Genomic DNA, 21,797 nt, shown 5'->3' on the forward strand with positions numbered 1-21,797 from the left:
CTGCCTGTGGGCCTAATTCAATCAGGACCAAAAGAAACCCTCTGCATGAGCAGTATAATCAGAGCTCAAAACAGAGACATGTGATTACTGCCATAATTAATATCTGCAGGGTCTGATCTCGTCAGCTGATGTTTATTAAAATCATATTTCTTTGTGAAAAAAATATTTATCTGTAGTTTATTAGTCACGATTCCCTATGATTTTGATGCCGATCAGTTAACCTGCTAAACTAATATGTCAATAAACCATATTTTGTTATAATTATATGGAAGTAACTTGCTCTGGATATTATACCATATTATAATATTACCATATTTAGTTATTTAAAACTAATATCATTTTTTAATTGTCAAAGCATATACGTATATTATTATTAAAATTAATAGGATTATTTTATGTTGTGTATATATTTTTATTTATAAATTAATTTTTATTATTATTATAATTATTGTGTCAACCACACTACTGTTCAGAAATTTGGGGACGGTCATCACCAATGCTGAGTTTATTTGATCAAAAATATAGTAAAATTGTAACATTAAAATATTATTACAATTTAAAATGATATATTTTAATATATTTTTTAAATGTACTTAATTTCTGTGATGGCCGAGCAGAATTTTCAACATCATTAGTCCAGTCTTTAGGAGTGTCACATGATCTATCAGAAATCATACTAATATGCTGATTTGGTGCTTAAAAATGAACTTACTGCTTAATATTTTTATGGAAACTTTTATAAATATTAATAGACATTTTAGAATTCTTCAATAAATAGAACATTTAAAAAAAAAAAAAAACAGCATTTATTTGAAATAGATTTTTTATTTTAGCATTATAAATATTACAAGCTGTCAATTTTGATAAATTACCAGCATCCTAGCTAAATAAAATAATAATACTGATTTATTGAAAAAACATCTTACTGACCCCAAACTTTTGTAATCAGTGAAATATATATTGTGAAACTACTGGTATGTTTATAATGTGTATATATATTATTTATGCCCACCCAGTGACTTTTATGACTCCAGTAGTCTAATGCGGTGTTTTCAAGTGCTCTAGACACTGTCCCCCTCCAGCTCAGCTCAGTAGACTCTCATCATTATGACCTTCTGCTCTCTGACATTTTTCAGCGTGGCATTTACGTTTCCTAGCAAAAGATGAGCTCTACTTATCTTTTTTTTTTTTTTTTTTACTAGGTTTGCCTCCAATTCATACTTTATCTTCTCTGTCTCTTTCTTCACTGTTCTGTCTGTTTCTGCCTCAACACTACTCTATATTCACTTCTATACTTGCATTTAAGTGCATTTTGCATGGATTTTGCACATCACTAAATGTAATATATGTGCCTTTGTGTGTGTGTAGTGATATCCAGGCGCTTCAGAGGAATGTTTCATCAGAACCCACATCTGCAATGAAGTCGATTCAGTCTAACGAAGACACTCCATGTGGTAAACCCCCCCTAGACAATGGACAGTATTTGGATATACGAGGGGTCACAGAAATTGACAGCTCCTCGGATGCCAACACTAAAAAGACCTCAACCACCACTACTACTGCTACTACTGACTGCACTGCAAGCACCACTACTGCTACACAACCTCACAGCAAGCTAAAGTCTCAGAGTCAGCTGGGTAAAACCTCTGTGCAATTTGACCAGCCCAACAGGTGAGAACCTGCGCTTCCTCATTGCAGTGGATACTCTTATGACTATAAAAAAAAAAAAGGAGTTGATGAGATGCACAGATGCATAAAAAAGCAGTCAAGCAACAAACTTCTATTAGAAGTGAGATCTTAGTGAGCTTTCTATCTAGGCCACATTTTCAGCATAATAGTCACTCCTAATGTGAAAGCTTTCCAAACAGGTTGCAAACCGGCCACCATAGAGCTTTGATTATTTGAATGGTTGCTGTAGTGTTGCTTTATGGTTTCTGATATGTTTTAATTGGTTGCTTGGGCATTGGTAGATGGTTACTAGGTGGTTGTTTACCATTCCAACACAAAGGAGTCAAACTCCCATGTCTCTGATATTCTGGTCCCTTTTTTTTTTTTAATATAGCTGTTATGGCACTAGATGGCAGCACTGCATTAAGCACCATTGCAGTCGTACTGCAGTGCTGACTGGCACCATATATTCCATTCATCATCATTTTGCACATCTGCTCCGGATGGACTTTTACCCCATGAGACTGATTCAGACAAATTACCCTCTCCTTGTTTTGACTGTTCCTTTATCAGCGTTTTACTCTGTGCTGTGGCAAGCTGGCTAATATGTAGAGTTATTGGTAACCGGAGGTGGAGGTGGCTTGTTAAATCATGTTTTGTTTGCTTGTGCAGAAAGCTGTCTCCGGTCTTCCACCAAGCACTTTTGTCCTTCTGTCGAATGTCTGCTGACAGTAGGCTGGGCTCAGAGGTGAGTGGGATCGGGTAGCATACAGGTACAAAAGCACAAGCACATGTAGAGTCTTCTACTTGTTGTGACACTCAAGAGAGATAGTTCATCTAAAAATTAAAAGTCAGTCAATATTTACTCACCCTCATGTGCTTTCAAACCAGTATGACTTACTTTCTTTCTTATATGGAGCACAAAAGGATTTTTTTTTTTTACTTTTGAATTGGCTGCGCAGTTACAGTGAATAGGGCCTGCAGCTTTTAAGGTTAAAAAGGTTGAAAAAGCACCATAAATGTTTCATTAAAAAGCTTTATATGACTCATGCATTGTATTCCTGTAAATCTTCTGAAGCCATACAATAACTTTCGAATGTCAAATCTATTGCGTTTTTCAATTGATCCGGCTCACGAAACCAAGTCTGAATGATTTCTTCATGGATCAAAATGATTTAGTGTTTATTAAACCTAAAAGTATTAAAAATCATTTTCAGACATTGACATAAAGCAGTAATTGAAATAAATGAGTGCTGTCAAACGATTAATCGTGATTAATCGCATCCAAAATAAAAGTTTTTGTTTACATAAACTAAAATTTGACTTTGGCAATTAAGTGGGAAAAAATGAGAAATTAAAGCACTAAAATTACTAAAACTAAAACTGGAAAATGAAATAAAATCTAAATTGAAATATGCAAAAATAAATAACAAATTAAAACGAATTAATATTAAAATATAAAAGAATCCTAATACGAAATATTAATAAGATCTATAATAAAGAAAAACACTCACTGGAGTGGAAGATTGTCAATGAATAGTGATTTAAATTTCGGTCTGTTCATCACGCAAAGCTATCATATGGCTTCAAACTTAGAATAAGTCATGTTCTATTTATTAGTCATTTTTTATTTTATTAAGAAAGTTATACAGATTTTAACTTCTTCCTTTAACTATCATGGCCAGTCATTAGAATAGAAAGAAGTGCACTGAATGCGGTTCAGTTGCTTTCAGAGTCTCCAGGAATGCATTAATTGCGTTTGAGAGGTCTCGGAGTTCACAGTGTCTTCTATGTCCAGAATACAAAAGCAGAAAAGGTTCTCGGGTTGCAGTTATGCAGTCATTTTTGGGCACGTGTGATTAAATTAAATGTCTGACATGTTTGCCTCTGCTTGCCTTTATGTGGCGACATTTTTGTGCCTAATTCCCGTGTCCTTGTTTCTCAGGTGTCTCGAATAGCTGACAGCGAGCAGAGCGTAATGCTCATGCTGGGCCGCTGTCTGCCACACATCGTACCCAACGTCCTGCTGGCCAAGCGAGAGGTAACCCATGACCTTTTGACCCTACAGTCCCACCTCATCTTCCATCAGCCACTGTTTCTTCCATGTCCACTGCGGCTGGCCTCTCCCTCTCATTCTATTCTTAATTCAACGTTGACTCAACTTATTTTTTTCCATTGCAGTTGTGTGTCTCTCTCTCTCTCTATATATACCCCAAACCCAATCCACCTCTCTCTCTTTTGTTGTGTTCACTCATTTCTTCTCTTGCTTTTGTGCATGCATCTCACTGCTCCGATAGAGAATGGTTGTACACCTCTGTCAGGTGAGTGGAACACATCGGCACGTTCTCACATCAGCCCTGCTTCCTTCATCTTGCGTGTGACCTTTGACCTTTCAGTTGGCTTGGCTTTCCATCAGCTTCCTTAGTTGTCAGTGACTCAAATGCATTTCCATTTATGCATTTCCTTTTTTATTGATTGATTATTTTCAACTGTGAACTTTTGCTTTGTACTGAACTTCTAAGCTGATAATGTAATTATTTTGACTAAGGTATTTTTAAACTAATTCACAGCAATAATCTGTAATGAATCAATAATTTTATTATTATATGTAATATTAGTATTACTAGTAGTTAATGATATATAAACAATAACGTTTTATCTAAGTAATGCTTTTCTGAAGCTTGTATACATTCACTTTTTTTAATCGTTTGAACTTTTGTCGTCTTATTTATGATAAAGTAAATACTGCAAAACAAGTAATACATACAAAACTTGGAAAATAAGGGCAAATATTTGACGATGGAGTAGTAATGGTTTATTATTGACCACCATTAAATTATTATTGGTGCTTTTATATTTTAGTTTCTTTCAGCTTTGTAAAAAAAAATTCATTCATTCAATGTCAAACGATTAATTGCATCCAAAATAAAAGTTTTTGTTTACATAATATGAGTGTGTACTGTGTATATTTATGTATATATAAATACAAACACATGCATGCATAAATGTTATGTTTATATTTTAAATATATAATATAAATGTATATACATGTAAATAATTTCAAAATATATACTGAATGTGTGTGTATTTATATATGCATCATAAACGCAGTACACATACATATATTATGTAAACAAAAAACTTTTATTTTGGATGCAATTAATTGTTTGACAGCACTAATTTTAAAAAGTTGGAAAACATAACAGAAAAATATTGATGGCTAATCATTCAGTCTTAAGGGGCGGTCACATTACACTTTATGTCCTAGTGACTTGCGTTTATATGCATGCGAATACGGTAGACCGGAAACAGACGTTTTTACATTTCAGTGTGTTCCATAAAGTGAATTTTATATCACGTGAAGCCGTGTGACCAATAGAAGATTGATATGTCACGTTGTAACCTCTTAGCTGAATTAAAAGAATGCAAACATTCGAGCTGCAGGTAAAAAATCTATTATATATTTTTACATTTTAGATTTGTCATTTGTTGAATTTGTTGAATTTGTTTTTTAAAAAAGGCACCACAAAGCGTGATGTCATATCTCATCCGTGAGGTCATACCTCGTCCACAGTGTCTAAAGATATGTTGCATGGCCAAAGTGTGACTGCCCCTTAAATTTCTTATTCACTCACTGCAAAACAAAAGAAAAGGAAAAAAGGATTTTCTTACTTAGTATTTTTGTCTTGTTCTTTTTTGCTTAAAACAAGAAAAATATCTGCCAATGGGGTAAAAAAAAAAAGAAAAGCAAAAATATTTTTTTAAAGTAGTGCTGTCAAATGATTAATCGTGATTAGTCGCATCCAAAAGTTTTGTTTACATAATATATGTGTGTATATTTATTTATATATATATATATATATATATATATATATAAACACATGCATTTATATATTTAAGAAAAATGTTATGTTTATATATTAAATATATTTGTGTAATATAAATATATAACTTTATATACATTTTACAACTTTTATTAGCTTTTAAACTTTTAACTGTTAAGCAAAAACTTAATTTTTATTTTTTTCAGGAAAAAAAAAACCTTTATCTTGTGTCATTATGCTCTTCAAGTCAGTGTATCTTGATTTTAAGAATGTTTCAATATTTGTAATGGAAAACAAGGCAAAAATACTAAGCAAGAAATATTTTTTTTTGCAGTGTTGCATTCCTAAAATGGTGGCAATGGAAATATAAATTGCAACGTCGTTCAGTGAATATAGTTTAATTTTTAGTTAACAAATTTTTTGTTAGCTTAATAAAATTGTTTATAATTGTCAAATTTGCTGCAGATAAATAGTTAATTAGTCCAACTGTTTGCTGTCACAGGTATGCAAATATATATATATATAAATAATGAGTAGCTAAATTTTTTAACGAAAAACTAAATGGCAATTTCAGATGAATAACTCCAAATTAAACTTTTGACATCCAAGCCAATGGAACATCTCTATGCTGTGATTTTTATGTGCTTCCGGCTGCAGCTATTCAGTGCCTGCCTTTCAGCTGATGGTGAAACCTTGTTCAATTGTTTTCTTTGCCTCCCTATTGCAGAGCTGATTTGGTTTAAATGACTAAACTTTTAGAAAAAAACACAAGGTACGTGCACACATTGCACATCTGTTGAGAGCAGACCCAAAGGTGTGTACCATTCCAAGCAAGTTCCACAGCATTTCCCTCGTCGGGCCGCTCTTGATTTGCATAGGGCAGTTCTGTTTTACGGGAGACAGGTGACAGTTTAAGATGGATTGGATGCTTTCCAGGCTGAAGTCGGGTGAAAACAAACACCACACGAGGAGAAGAGATCTCCTCGCTAAACTGGACTTTGAGCTTTGCCTGTTAATTCTGTTGGCTTTGTAACCTTCTTCCTTGAATTCAGACACACACTCACTCTGACACACCCTCAGTTTTTCCCCATCTGGTGCAGAACAATTACTAATCAGGCGCTGCTGGAACACCTGCCTTGCAATATAATTCCTGTCATCTGTACACCTACAAGAACTTTATTGTAAAGATAAAGTCTTTTGGAATTAAAGGCTATTGAAGTTATTGATTACCATGTAAAACTGATAAGACATCAGGTACACCAGCCATTGCACTGTGTGTTTGCAACAGTCCAAAACTCCCCTTCTTCTTGCAGAATTATGTCTGGAGTGTTTGCATATGAGGGTGTATTTCTGATTGGGCCTCTTTGCTTTCTGCTGGTAATTATCTTGATATGTAGCCGTTGATTTCCTTTGTGTTTAAGAAATGAGTTGATGCAGGCTGATGGTATAACTGAAAATTTGCATATAAATACAAGTTTTCGTGGGAAATCATTTGGAGTAACATGCAATCCAAACGTGCAAGTTCTTGTTTTGTTTTTTTCTTTTTTTGTTTAGGTATTGAGAACGGATTTTATTCTCTGCATTTTGCCAAACAAAAATGTTTGGACACTTCAGCCACAAACACGTTATTGCATTTGATTTAAAAAAAAAAATCAAACAAAAGAGTATGATTATTAAAGTTTGTCAAGCAAAATGCACTACAAAGCCATTTTATTTATAAATTATAAAACAAGAATGTTTGTGTTTATTAATAATTTAATATTATTAATATGTAAAATTCTTTTTCAAAATTACAAAAATGGAAAGTCGTGGTAAATTCATGGAAAATCATTGGCCAAAGTGTAAAAACCCTCTAGAACCCTGTTTGATGTTTTGTGATTTAATCAAATAAGATTTTATTTATTTATTTTTAGTGTAGTTTAGTTTTATTTTCTTTATAGATTAAACGGAGCCTAAATACAATTATAATTAGTGTTTTTTTTTTTTTTTTTTTAGCAAAATGCATCACAGAGAGACATTATATTAATAAATTGTAGAAAATAATAATGTTATTTATTAATTACAAAACAAAATGCAGCGTTATAACAATATTTATGGAATTCTTTTGGTCAATTTATGGAAATTCTTTGGTCAAAGTGTCAGAACCGTCTAGAATCATTTGTTTGATATTTTTTATTTGATGCAATGAGAATTTTATATTTTATTTTATTTTCCTTGGAAAAAATCATTGATTTGGTCAAAATTTATGGAAATTCTTTGGTCAAAGTGTCAGACTCCGAACCATCTAGGATGATTTGTTTTATTATTATTATTATTATTTATTTATTTATTTATTTTTATCTGATGCAATGAGATTATTTTATTTTAATTTATTTCATTTATTTTCCTTGGAAAACACATAAAAAAACATCTGTTTAAATAGGGCCCAAATACGATTAGTGTGTGTATTTATTTATATATTGGTCAAGTCTCAAAGCTCTTCCCATTCTTAATGCCTGTTCTAATAGTTTTTTTTCCAGAAAGTCACACATTTCCACACTTTTACTCTGGACCAGAGCCAAATAAAATATTTCGTAAATATGCCTCTGTTGAAAGCTCTCCTCCAGGTGCAGGAGACGCTGCACAGTGCTGCCTCATAATGCCACACTCTCACACAAAGTCACTACTGATGAAACGGCTCATTGCCATCTCCAACAGACCAACCCTTAGTTTCATAACATCTCTGACATCCGATTAAAATTATGGTTTTAACTCTTGGCAGGTTACTACCCCCACCCCCCTCACCCCCAGAAGTGGGTGTATTGAAAGAGCCACCCAAACAAACAAGAACAGCGTCAAACAGCCTGCAGTCTTGCCGCGTGTTTTCTTAACTATCTTTCACTTTAAAGTGTCCGTTTGAGGCTGAGGTCTACCCACAGTCACGTCTCAAGATGAGATAAATCTAGAGAAAATAAACACTTCTGTGTCGAATCTTCATGTGAATCCTGAATCTGTTGTTTCTATTCTGGATCTTCATGGAAAATAGGGCTAGTAACCGCTGTTTGGCCATGAGACGTGTACCAAGGGCACACTGCCTGTTGTGTAATGCGATATCTGTCGTGCTGGTGAGGTTTTCTTTCATAACTGCACCTCACGGTAAACAACCACAGATTTACATGGCTAAATGACTTTGTTCATACTTCAGAGAATGTCATGTTTGTACACATCCGCATACACACATGATGATACAGACACGCGCTTCAATACATCTTTGTGCTAGGACTGGGCAATATTTATCAATTCTTTTGAGGCTTTTGACAAAATTAAAAAGTGTTTTGTTTTTTTAAACCAAACCTTCATTATACAGCCATAAAATCCAGTTAAAAATAATGCTTTGCATTAAGTGAACAGGGAATAATTATATTTAATTAAATTTCATGACATATACAGTGTTTCCATAGACCTGGAAATATCAGAGAATTTCAAAAGTGATTTCTAGGCCTAAAACAAATTAAAATCAAAAGATCATGAGAATGTCATGTTATACAAATGATTTTCTCGACAGGAATATTGAAAATCCAACAGTAAATGGGAAAGTCATAAAGCAAAATCTCATATATATATATATATATATATATATATATATATATATATATATATATATATATATATATATATATATATATATATATATATATATATATATATATATATATATATATATATATATATATATATATATATATATATATATATATATATATAAAATTACAGTCAAACCAAAAATTGTACACATACCTTCAACATTTCTCACATTATCTCAGTTTATTAATTTTGATGTTTAATTTTGTTCTGTCTTTGGTGTAAAATTAGCAGCTAAAGAAGAAACACTTAAGCAAAACATAGTCAGGTCAAACTGTGAAAAAAAATTTGTCCCAAATTTGTATCAATTTTACTGGTAGTCCACTGTATGAAGAATTTTTGGGTGTAATACAGTATGTCACAGTTTACTTTATTTTGCTATCCTCACTTGCATAAATGAACTATACTGTCCCGCACCCATTTGTAAAAAAATATCAAAAATGATATCTGGTGTCCGAATAATTTTTGGTTTGACTATCTATATCTATGTGTGTGTGTGTATATATATATAGATAGATATGTCATATTTGTTAACATGTTTGTAAATTTATTTTTACTTAATAAAGATGCCATGCAATTTAAAAATAAATAAATAAAAATGCTAAGTGACATTGAATTACAGTTTTAATTGATTCAGTGAATTTACCAACTCTTAACATTATTTTTAAAGTTTAAATCTGTAAGTGCTGTCAAACTCGAGAATTGTAAGAAGATTAATATCCAAATCAATGTTTTTAAATATTATAGCACCAACAACATGGTTGCAACCGTGAATATCCGATATATCGCCCAGCCCTAGTTGGTGCTGTGGTTGAGTGGCTTGTAGACTCTCTCCTTTGTGGTGAAGGTGTTTCTTCTGTAGAGTATAGTTTTTTTTCCCCCCTATATCCTCAAATACCTGCTTGCTGAAGTTCCCTGTTTCGAGCCCTTTGGGACGTGTCTCAGCAGATGCATGTGTGTGTTTATTTCCCTGTGCATTGCATATCATTTGACCTGTGTTCCTGTGTGTGTCCACAGGAGTTGATTCCTCTTATTCTGTGTACGGCCTGCCTGCATCCCGAGCCCAAAGAAAGAGACCAGCTACTACACATCCTCTTTAATCTTATCAAGAGACCTGACGATGAGCAGAGGTGTGTGCGCGCATTTGGGCATCTGCGCATGTGTAAACTGACCAAAAAAAATCGCTTTTGTTATGAGTTTGATAACACTCTGCTGTAATCTTCTTCTCCAGGCAGATGATTCTGACCGGGTGTGTGGCATTCGCCCGACATGTAGGTCCCACTCGGGTGGAAGCCGAACTTCTGCCACAGTGCTGGGAACAGGTTAGTTCTGTACTTGTACACACACTCACCACATAAAAAAAAAAACTGGGGGAAAAAGCAGGAATTCCATTGTGGGCACACTCTGTCATTCACACAAACCAAATGGTCAAAACAACCATTTTGTAACATCCTATCAACTTTATCAATACATCTGTAATAGTTTTCATATGTGAAAAGGTTAGCCAGTCAAAGCATGGCTGATTTACATATAGAAGATGCCGTGGCACAATAAACTACTGTTTTATTAGGGTTAGAGGAAGTGTAAAAATGTCATGGAAAACTACATTTAGAACTTTTTGGTGTCATAATTTTACTAAGTAAAAAAGTACAACGGAAGTGTAGACTATGGTGCATAAATGGTTTTTGGACATTTAAGTCACTTAAATATTTTTGAGCATGTTTAGCTTTTACTTGATCAGTTTCAAATGTTTTAATCTTTTTAGAATGGGTTATTTGAATATTAGAATGGAGTCTTACTCTTAATAATAGAATATTTGAACCTTTTTACAGTGGAATCTATGTAACAGAATTGTCAAATAGCATCTTTGAATCTATTTAGAATGTAATCTTGATCATAGAATATTTGAACCGATTCGAAAATAATTTATAAAACTTTAAAATCAAATATTTAGTAAATAAATCTTTATGGAATTAAAGACTTTAGTAATTAACATACCGGTAATTGAATACTGAATTTTCAAAGACTGTTTTAAGACTTATTTAATTACACATTATTTATTTATTTATTTTTCTTTCAACCTTTGTAGATTTTAATATTTAAACTTTAGTTTTTCAAAAAGTACCCTTAAAGTTGATTAAAGGGAAAGTTCACCCAAAAATGAAAATTCTGTCATTAACTGCTCACCTTTATGTAATTCCAAACCCATAAGACGGGTTGTTTGCATGCTTTGTGGTAATCTTGTAAACGTGCATCGAAGACTGAAATGCAAGAGAAGAAGTGGCGAATAAAGTGGTTATTTTTGTTTTCTTAGCACACAAAAAGTATTCTCGCAGCTTCATAAAATTATGGTTGAACCACTGATGTCCCATGGACTATTTTAACGATGTCCTTACTACCTTTCTGGGCCTTGAATGTGTCAGTTGCGTTGCTGTCTATGCAGGGTCAGAAAGCTCTCGGATTTCATCAAAAATAGCTTACTTTGTGTTCCGAAGATGAACGAAGGTCTTACAGGTTTAGTGAGTAATTACTGACAAAATATTTATGTTTGGGTGAACTATCCCTTTAAAAGTAATTAAAAAATGGTTCAGAAAGGTTTTATCCATTATGTATTTATGAATATTTTATCATTTCTATGATGGCTTTGAGACATAAAGTGTGATTTTTAAATTGTCCAAAAACATTTGAAGCTACTGTAGATCATGCTTGGTGCACATCCCCGTGTTTACTGTTAGTTTTAAGTAAACTCTCAAAAGTACAGTACATTCGCAACTCCCCACATGGAAAACTATTTCCGCTGAGGAAATAACCTAAACAATTTCAGCGTTTAACACTGAAAAATATGAGCTAATGTGGTTTACAGAGGGTACGGATGGGTATGCGGTCCTGCGGTCAGAGCTGGAACTGACACTGCCATGTTGTGTCTTGCGCTGTCTGTGTACGTCTGTGTCGCATGTGTGTTTCTCTCGCTCAGATCAACCACAAGTATCCAGAGAGAAGACTTCTGGTGGCGGAAGCATGTGGAGCCCTGGCCCCTTATTTACCCGTAAGAGACTCCGTTCCTCTAAATATAAAAGCAGTCTAACTGGGACACATTAATCATGTTCACCTTTCAACAATGTCACAGTTAGTGATCGCTAAAACGCTAGACGTCCAAGATCACACTAGCCAAACTGCGGTGAGTAGTAGTTCAAGCAAGAGCATGCTGAAATAATCAAATAATAATTATCAAATAATCAAACCATCGAATGTTAGCATAGCGCAGAATCTGTTCACATTTGTGTCCACTTTGATCATGTGTTTGTGTTGCTATGGAGGAATGCTGTTTGTTTACAGTGGCTGTACTTCATAGAGTTATGGTCGGAACTCTCAGCAGGCTGTTCGTCTAGTGCTATAGAACAGCCTTAGAATCATTTTAGAACTGAACCGTTAGATTGGAATTGTTGAATCCTTTTTGCATTTTAATATTTACAATTGAGTCTTTTATTTATTTTTTTTAGACTCAAATGATCAGATCTTTTATATTTGACTTTCAAATGGAATCTTTTGAATAAATTTTTAGCATTTAATATTTAGAATGGAATCTCTGAATTCAACAAATTAGCATTTCGTAAATGAATATTTTGAATCTTTTTCAAATGTTATATTTGAATATTGAGTCTTTCAATCTCCGAGTTGCATATTTATTTAGGATAAAATTTTCCAGTCTTTGAAATTATGGTTTTGAGGTCAGTAAAAACATTTTGTATTATTCTTTTATTTATTTTTAAAGAAATTAATACTTTTATTAAGCAAGGACATATTAAATTGATCAAAAAGAGAATCTTTGTCATGAAATATTTTAATATTTTTAGAATGGATTATTATTTTTTTTTCCCCATTCTAAACACTTAGTAGGCAGTTCATCTATTAAAACAGACTTAGAAACAATTTAGAACTGGATCTTTAGACTAGATTCTTTGAATCCTTTTTGCATTTAATCTTTACAATAGAATCTAGAATCTTTTAAAATTTATATTTAGACTGAAATTTACAAATCTTTTATATTTGACTCTTTTTAATAGATTTTAAATCTCTAAATATTTAGAATGAAATCTTTAAATCCATTTAGAATAGAATCATTTGAACATTTTATAATTACATAATTAGAATCTAATTTCCACATCTTAAATATGTGAATCTTGAGAATGAAGTCTTTTTAATCTCTTCTGAATTGCATATTTATTAAGAATAAAGTTTTCCAGTCTTTTATGCTACTGTTCAACAGTTTGGGGTCAGTACTTTTACTTTTTTAAAGAAATTAATACTTTTATTCAGCAAAGGCACATTAAATTAATACAAAATGTGACCTGAAGACGTTTACATTTTCACAAATAGTTTTTATTTCAAATAAATTCAAAAAAAGAATTCTTTAAACAATGGTCTGTTTATACAAAAATATTAACTGTTTTTCAACACTAATAATAATAAGTGTTTCTTGAGCACCAAATTTGCATATTAGAATTATGCATTAGAAACAGCGCTCTGATTGTTGGTGTTATGCCTTTTTTGCCTTTGTATGCTCCAGTCTATAATGGAGTGTCTGATGTTTACTCACTTCCTCATGAGTATGAACAATTAATAATTTAACCAAACACAGTAGAATACAAAGAAAGATGTTGTGTAGGCAATTCAGAGCTGGCATGGGAATACAAGTTTGTGTGTGTGTCTACAGAAGGAGATCCGAAGCTCTCTGGTTCTGTCCATGCTCCAGCAAATGTTGACGGAAGATAAAGCTGATATGGTCCGAGAGGCCGTGGTGAAAAGTTTAGGCATCATAATGGGCTACATTGACGACCCAGACAAATACTCCCAGGTGTGCATGTTTTGATGCTCAAGCGCAATCCAGTGTTTTACACTTACTTTACTAGTGTTTTCTTATGTATGTCTGCTTTATTTTGTATATGGCTATGTAACAGGGCTTTGAGCTGATGCTGTTGTCTCTGGGCGACCCGTCGGAGAGGGTGGTCAGTGCCACCCACCAAGTGTTCATTCCTGCCTTCGCTGCCTGGTGCACAGAACTGAGCAACTTACAGTCCCAGCTCATCCCCTCCCTCCTCACACGCATCGAGAAGCTGCTCAAGGTGAAAACCAGCACGTACACACACACACACACACACTAACTTCCTTGTGAAGAACCTTCCTTTTGTTTAGCATGTTTAGACTTCACCTGGCCTGTTTTGAATCTATATTTAAAAAAAAAACTTTTTGAATAGAATCATCTTTCAGTCTTTTCAGAATTTAATATTTAGAATGGACTTTAATTGAACTTTTATTATTTGGAGTCATACTTAAGAATCATTTTAGAAGTGGATTTTTCAATTGGAACCATGAAGGCTTTTTGAATTGTATCTTTACAATAGAATCTTTTTTTCGGATCTTATTAAGACTCAAATAATCAAATCCTTTGTTATCTTTCAAATGGAATCTTTTAAATCTTTTTCAGAGTTTAATATTTAGAATGGAATCTTTGAATCTATTTAGAATAGAATTATTTGAACATTTTAGTATTGAATATTTGGAATCGTCAATGTTTTGAATTGCATATTTATTTAGAATAAAATAAATTCCACACTAAAGTTCAAAAGTATGGGGTTTATGCGTTTTTTTTTGTTTGTTTGTTTGTTTTGTTTTGTTTTTGTTTACTTTATATTATCAAAGAGCCACAACTGTTTTCAAAATTGAACAATAATAATAAATATTTCTTGAGCAGCAAATTGGCATATTAGAATGATTTCTGGTGGATCATGTGACACTGAAGACTGCAGTAATGGCCGCTGAAAATTCAGCTTTGCATCACAGGAATTAATTACATGTTAAAAGCAGTTATTTTAAACAGCCTCTGTGAACATAAGAGACTTCTTTTAAAAAATCTTATCTCCAAACTTTTAAACATTGTACATTTGAATCTGTAGAAAGGAATCTTGAATCCATAGAATGGAATGAATTGCTAGAATAAAATGCTCTTTCTATAACTGACTCTTAAGAATTAAATATTTCAAACCTCCTTCGGGATTTTGCCAGGTTTCGGCAGTTTTTCTCAGAACATTTAGAGATATTTTGTCCCCACTTAGCAAAATATATCCAGCACTACAGCCACACTCTTTCAGTTATTTAATTCCTAAATTCCTCTCTTCCTCCAGCAGGGTGAATATGGTCTAGATGAACACAAGCTGCATATGTATCTGTCAGCACTTCAGTCCCTCATCCCATCTCTGTTTGCGGTGCTGCTTCAGAACGCACCCTTCACCAGCCGAGCCAAACTACAGGGAGACGTGCCTCCAATCGAGGGTGAGGGTCGGCCAACGTCAACACGCATGCACACGCACGCGTTTTTCGCTAACATTCTCAGTCAGGCCACGTTTAGCGATGCAGACCTGGCGCCTGACTCAGTGTAACTGTAGGGTTCCTGCCATGTTGAGGTTGCTCTCTGGTTTTGGGCTCACTATCAAAGTGCTCTTTCATTTACGCACGGCGGCCGCGTCAGATGATTTGCGCAGTTATGCTTTTTTGGTGTATTCTTGGTTTTAAAATCTGCTCCTGTGTGTGTGTGTGTGTGTGTGTGCATGTGACCTCGTAGTGACCCGGTTCCCGCGGCCAGCCTCCCCGTTGCAGGACGTGGCCACCATCGTGGGCAGCCGAGAGCAGTTGGCAGTTCTGCTGCAGTTATATGATCATCAGCTCCAACATGAAGGAACTACGGGATGGGACAGTTTGCTCTGGGTGGTCAACCAGTTGTAAGTTAATGTCTCACGCACACTCTTCCCCCTTTTGACTTCTGGTTTTTGCCATTTTTATTAAAGGTGGAGACAGGAACTTGGGTCACCCACTCATGTTGGAGCACCAGGCCACACCTCAGACATTCTAGAGCGTTAAATGGCATGCATGTGTGTTCGTTAAAAAGAAACAGCTCATAAAAACACTTTACTTGATCTTTTGATATACTGTAAGAATTCATGATCCAAAGATTTCTCTTCATCCCACCCAGATTATTTAGAAAAAGGGAAAACTAAGGGTCAGAAAGTGTCAGATGACGTCATAACAAAGAACATATTAACATTTGGAATAGGCCACTCCAGACAAACTCAGAAGTTTTCAGTAGCCCCTCACTGCAGAACAAAGATCCAGGGGGCGGGGTTGGAGCCACATCCAGGGGGTGGAGATTGGTAGGTTTAGGGGTGGGGATGGGTGGGTTTAGGGATCAGGGGGTGGAGACGGGTAGGTAACTATAAGGTGGAAGGAGTTGGATCTAGATCCAACCACACCCCCTGGATCTTGTGTTCTGCAGTGAGGACCATCTCGAAGTTTTTGTAAATGGCTGACGATGTTAGCGTCAGTTAATTCTTATTCAAATTAAAATTGATAGGAATGAAAATAAAGATATTTAGATAAATAAAAAAAAATAAAAAAATGTTTTAATAAAGTGTGTATGTGTGTGTTTAATATATAAACACACATTTTATTTAAAAAATATTTTTAATTATTTTATAATCTAAATATTTTTTATTTACACACACACACACGTGTGTATATATATAATTTATTTTATATTTTTATTTATTTAGAATTTAAATAAAAAATATTCCACTTTATATGTGTGTGTGTATATGTGTGTGTGTGTATGTACGTATTCCACTTTAAAATGTTTTTTTTGTGATCAGCTTTTTATTTACTTTAAATCAACAAAACAACATCTACTTTAAAATCTTTTGACGTTTTATGTGTATATATATAAAAAACATTTTTGCATTAGTTAGCCAATCAGAACAGAGGTCATTTACATAAAGTTCTGAAGGTATGAGCAGAACATTTAATTCAGAAGGTATATTTGTAGGAGTAAGTGACTGTAAAAATAAATGTACAATGATGCAGTTAGGTACAATGCGTTTGAAATCCTTTTAGGATGACTGTATTCTTTGTATACATCTCACCATATGCTGCATGTAAATGCCTAAGTTTACCTACATTTGCATTGGACTAGGGATGTTCATTTCGTTTATTTTTCCTAACCGACAACCGACGCTCGTTAACCGATTATTAACCGTTAACTGACAAGATTATTTTAAATTAGAACTAAAATTAAATTAGAAAGAATAAGTGTCTGTGACCCGTTAAAAACACTAACATTTGTTTAATTTTACATGCGCAAAAAGCAGCAAACAACCCTAACCTTTTACAATTCCGATTATCTTCATGACTAAAAGGAGTAGTTGCTTCCACTGTTAGAAGGAAAAAAAGCGCCGCACACAGTTTAGCATTGTACCTTGACAATGCAGCCTGTTCATTATCATTATAAAAAACAATCAGTCAAACATATGGGGAAAAAATTAAATAAAACACTGCTCAGTTTAAATATGTAGTAAAATCTGTGCCGTTAACCGTTATCACCGTACTGCCGTGAAGTTATGCAAAACATTTTGTTTTATGTGGATATTGGACCGCGAGTGAAGTAGGCCTATACATAAAAGGTAAATAATATTTTGGCATTCAAATACATTGCGAATACGGAAACATTTGATTTTGTGTCGAACGAGAGACCCAACATTGGTTTCAGTTTCGTTTTGGTTTGTCGCTATAGCTTCTTACATTTTTTAATTCTTGTTCTTTTCTAAATAGCCTACTGTTAATTGAAAGATTTGTTGTGGAGTGAGGGGAACTAAAATAGCATAGCTATGTTTACAGTGTTTATTATAATATTTGTAATTCGCGTCGGCCTATTTCTGAATGAAATAATAAAATGCGACCTATAGGCGACTTATGTTTTTTTTAACCACCGTAGCTTATTTTAACCATGCATTAAACCTTTTAAAATATCTTGATAAATTACTGAAAAAATAAAAAATAAATAAGTGACTTTAAACCGTTTAACTGATTGTATTAATCGGTCAAAATTCTTATCGGTCGGTAAACGGTTAAAATGAACATCCCTACATTGGACCTGATTCTGCCTTTTTTCTCCACAGTTTACCACAGCTTATAGAGATTGTAGGACGCATCAACGTCACCTCATCCACCTGTGTGCACGAGTTCTCCAGGTTCTTCTGGAGATTGTGTCGAACGTTTGGGAAAATCTTTACCAACACTAAGGTAGGACAGGTCAAAGACATTCGCCATAAAGTAGTCTCTCTCTGTAGCACCTTTTTTTGTACTTTTTAAAAATATTTGGCCAAGTGAAGTAGCTAAATAGAGCTTGTGCTGCAAATAGTCCAGCTCAGATACACCGTTCAGCAGTTTCAGTTTAATTTAGTTGTTGTTTTCTCCTAAATTTTGAAGGTAAAACCTCAATTCCAAGAAATCCTGCGGCTATCTGAGGAGAATGTGGGTGAGTGACTGTTCACTTAACCAAAAATAATACTCCCGCTGTCAGAGGAGGGGCTGGGAAGAGAACACACACACACACACACACACACATACACTCTTCGTCTCTATATCTCTTTCCCATGCTGGAGACTAGTGTGTCAAATATGTGTTTTCACTCTTCATGGGATTTGGAAATGGAGCTTTTTCTTTCATTCTTTGAATGTTTGTTGAGTTAAAAAAAGTCTTTGGTTAAAGTATCTGCCAACAAAACTGGGCATGTTGTATCATTGTAATGGTTTGAATTTCGCTAAATTATTACCAGATGAGTTAAACTAATTCTTAACTGAGTGTTCAGTTATATGTTTAGAGATTGTAACGCAGATTGTGTCCTGCAGACGCCTCCGCAGGAAACGGCATCCTTACAAAGGCTACGGTTCCGATCTATGCAACCGGAGTCCTTACGTGCTACAATCAGGTAGGAGCTTCACTGTACGCCTGGTGTGTGATGTCTTAATTCAGAAAAAGCCTCTCTCTGATGAAGTTGTTCGTTTCAGGAGGAGGACCGTAAACTCTTGGTTGGCTTTCTTGAGGATGTCATGACCACGCTGTCTCTCTCCCATGCTCCCCTTGACAGTCTAAAGGCTTCATTTGTAGAGCTGGGGTGAGTGTCTGTCAGCACTGTTAAATCTGCAGCCAGGATGCATTTCTGCATGAGCTCATCTGAGGCTGCAATTCCTTTAAACTGATGTAAAATGACTTGCTCTCGAGTGTCATGACCCCACCATTGAGAGTACCTGTCAGTTCTATGCACTAAAGCTTTATTAATTCATCCACTTAAAAGGAGTAGTTCACACAAGTTAAAACTGTCATCATTTACTCACCCTCATGCTATTCCAAACCTATATGATTTGATTTTATTGGAACACAGAAGCAGATGTTTAACTGTAACCAGAGGCTGTCAAGCTCTAAAAAATGCAAATAAAAATGAGATCTCAGATATAAGATCTCATACTTTGCAGGGTGAGATTTATTTATTACTGTAAACTTTAAACTTTTACACTATTACTGTTAACTTTATATTTATCGTATTAGCTTTACATGTATCATTTGTAATATATAATGTAATATAATAATATAATTTTATTTATTTATTTGTTTGTTTATAATTGTTTGCATTATAACAGGCTTCTGATATTTTGGGGGTTAACCGTGTTTAATAAATCGTTAAAGATTTATTTATTGCTGCAAATTATAAAACTTTTATATAATATTTAATAGTTATAACAATTATTTAAAAATATTTATTTATTTTTTACACATTTAAAATAATTTTACATTTTATAATTATTTTAAGAATTTTATTATTTCAAGTATTTTTATTATTTTTATTATTTGAAGCGTTTTAATATATTCATAGTTTTAAAATCATTTGAAAAATATAATTACACAAAATGTGTTTTTACACATTTATATTAATTTTGCATGTATAATTGTATTTCGATTTCATTGTGTTAAACTTTTTAAAATATTGTTTATTACACAATTTTTACTCAGTTTTTTTTAATGTTTGTAATTTTATTTTATTAAAAAATGATTAAAAATAAAATTTGCAATAATAGCTTGAAGTTGTACAGTTATTTAAGAAACTTCCAAGAGCAGGAAATTAAACTTTTTTTTTTTTTCTTATTGATCGCAAGTAATTCTTGCAATTTCATCTACAGCGGTGACCAAAATTATTAGAACACTATTTTTTTTATAGTGATTTTAAGTCACGTTTTTCTTTTGCTGTAGTGTTTCTCATTTTACAGCATTTTTATACAAGTGCCTAACACTTTTCACAGTACTATAGCTTTGCAGGTAGGTTTCTTGAAGTATCTTGGAGACATTGCCACAGTTCTTCTGGATTTAGTCTGTCTCAAAACCATTTTTTAGCTGGTGAAAATACTAGTGTTCTAATCATTTTGGCCACAACTGCATATTAGCTAATATTAAAGGAGTAGTTCAACCAAAAATGAAAATTCTGTCATTAATTGCTCACCCTCATGTCGTTCCAAACCTGTAAGACCCACCTTCATCCTCGGAAAACAAATGAAAATATTTTTGATTCCATAGACAGCAACGTAACTGACACATTCAAGGCTCAGAAAGATAGTAAGGACATATCGTCCAGAATTTACATTTATGGGTGAACTATCCCTTTAAATGTTTTAAGTTACTATAAACTTAATACTAAACTTTTAAATGTAATACTGAAGTTTAAAAGGTTGACAATCAGAATTCCAAACTGAATGTCACACAAAACCAAATGTTTTCATTTGCAATTTCTCTGAGGCCAGTAGGTCATCCTTAAAGTTAAGCCCCTGCATAAACTAACAATAATGGTTTAAGCACTTTAGTACAAAAATAACATGTCCCAATTTGTTAGACTCCCGTATCCTGATGATCTAATGCAGCAGATGTTTCATGCTAATGGCACTCTAACTGACTAGAAGATCAGGTTTAGTAGGATCATCAACTGTCATTTTGTGAATACCCACTAAAACCGTTACTTCCTGTCTCCAGGGCAAACCCAGCGTATCATGAGCTTCTACTGACGGTGCTTTGGTATGGAGTGGTCCATACATCTGCACTGGTACGCTGCACCGCTGCACGCATGTTCGAGGTAAGCCCTTCCTCCAGTTCCCACTTCAAACATTGACATGCATAGTTTACTTGGCCATAAAGTTTATAAATACTTCCAATGTCCTTAAGTTTATGTTTAAAGACATTTAGCATCCTCCAGGCCAGTCAAATGATTAGTTTTATTACCTAATGCTTTGTTTTCAATGCAAATTTCCTGTAATATGATGTTAATGGTTGGTGTGAGGTGGTAAATATGTATTTTCAGAGCTCTCCACACTCCCTCTAGGGCCCCCTTGTGCCTTGTCATCCCTGTTACTTGTCAAATCACTGAATGTTTACTTGTTTTTGAAGTCGTTGCAGCTTTAAAGCATCCTTACGTCTTTTGCACCACAGCACGCTTGCTATTGCCATTCAAAAATTACGTAACGACCCCCACATTTCATCCCCCCCCACCCCATTGTAAGTCAGTAATGAAGGTTCGAGGAGTATTTAGAAACTCTTCCATATGAGAAACCCCCTTCTCCTCATCTGTGGTCGTAGCTTAAATTAAATTTGCCTGGCCTCTTTAGCCATTACTTTTGTTTAATTTATCTGTGTAGCGCCTCTTTGGGCTTCTGTCATGTTTTTTGTTGTATGTCTGCGCTGTTTTTTTTAGTTTGTTACCGTTGTTTCTTTTTTGTGTTCTTTTGTTTCTCTCTCTTTCTCTCTGCGGTGTTCCATGAT

The 21,797-nt window shown here is 34.0% G+C and overlaps 1 protein-coding gene across 16 annotated transcripts in view; it reads left to right on the forward strand.

The window, feature by feature from the left end:
- The window catches only part of relch (RAB11 binding and LisH domain, coiled-coil and HEAT repeat containing), a 49,295-nt gene that overhangs the window by 15,491 nt on the left and 12,007 nt on the right, over positions 1-21,797 (forward strand). For 7 of the 16 annotated variants that reach the window (XR_009269000.1, XR_009268999.1, XM_058764734.1 and 4 more), the window contains 17 exons: positions 1,369-1,671; positions 2,341-2,416; positions 3,614-3,709; positions 3,966-3,989; positions 10,131-10,243; positions 10,345-10,435; positions 12,088-12,159; positions 12,241-12,291; positions 13,828-13,968; positions 14,072-14,236; positions 15,296-15,443; positions 15,733-15,889; positions 18,116-18,239; positions 18,426-18,474; positions 18,848-18,927; positions 19,007-19,113; positions 21,015-21,114. Coding sequence is in view for 14 of the 16 variants with exons in the window: in XM_058764734.1 (XP_058620717.1) it covers positions 1,369-1,671; positions 2,341-2,416; positions 3,614-3,709; positions 3,966-3,989; positions 10,131-10,243; positions 10,345-10,435; positions 12,088-12,159; positions 12,241-12,291; positions 13,828-13,968; positions 14,072-14,236; positions 15,296-15,443; positions 15,733-15,889; positions 18,116-18,239; positions 18,426-18,474; positions 18,848-18,927; positions 19,007-19,113; positions 21,015-21,114 (1,897 nt within the window). In the remaining 2 variants the exon portion in view is untranslated. The remainder of the gene's footprint in view (positions 1-1,368; positions 1,672-2,340; positions 2,417-3,613; positions 3,710-3,965; positions 3,990-10,130; positions 10,244-10,344; positions 10,436-12,087; positions 12,160-12,240; positions 12,292-13,827; positions 13,969-14,071; positions 14,237-15,295; positions 15,444-15,732; positions 15,890-18,115; positions 18,240-18,425; positions 18,475-18,847; positions 18,928-19,006; positions 19,114-21,014; positions 21,115-21,797) is intronic. The other 9 variants (XM_058764743.1, XM_058764742.1, XM_058764747.1 and 6 more) reach the window with 5 other exon arrangements.

This window comes from Onychostoma macrolepis, chromosome 24 (assembly GCF_012432095.1).
Source record: "Onychostoma macrolepis isolate SWU-2019 chromosome 24, ASM1243209v1, whole genome shotgun sequence".
In the NCBI taxonomy this organism is placed as follows: domain Eukaryota; kingdom Metazoa; phylum Chordata; class Actinopteri; order Cypriniformes; family Cyprinidae; genus Onychostoma; species Onychostoma macrolepis.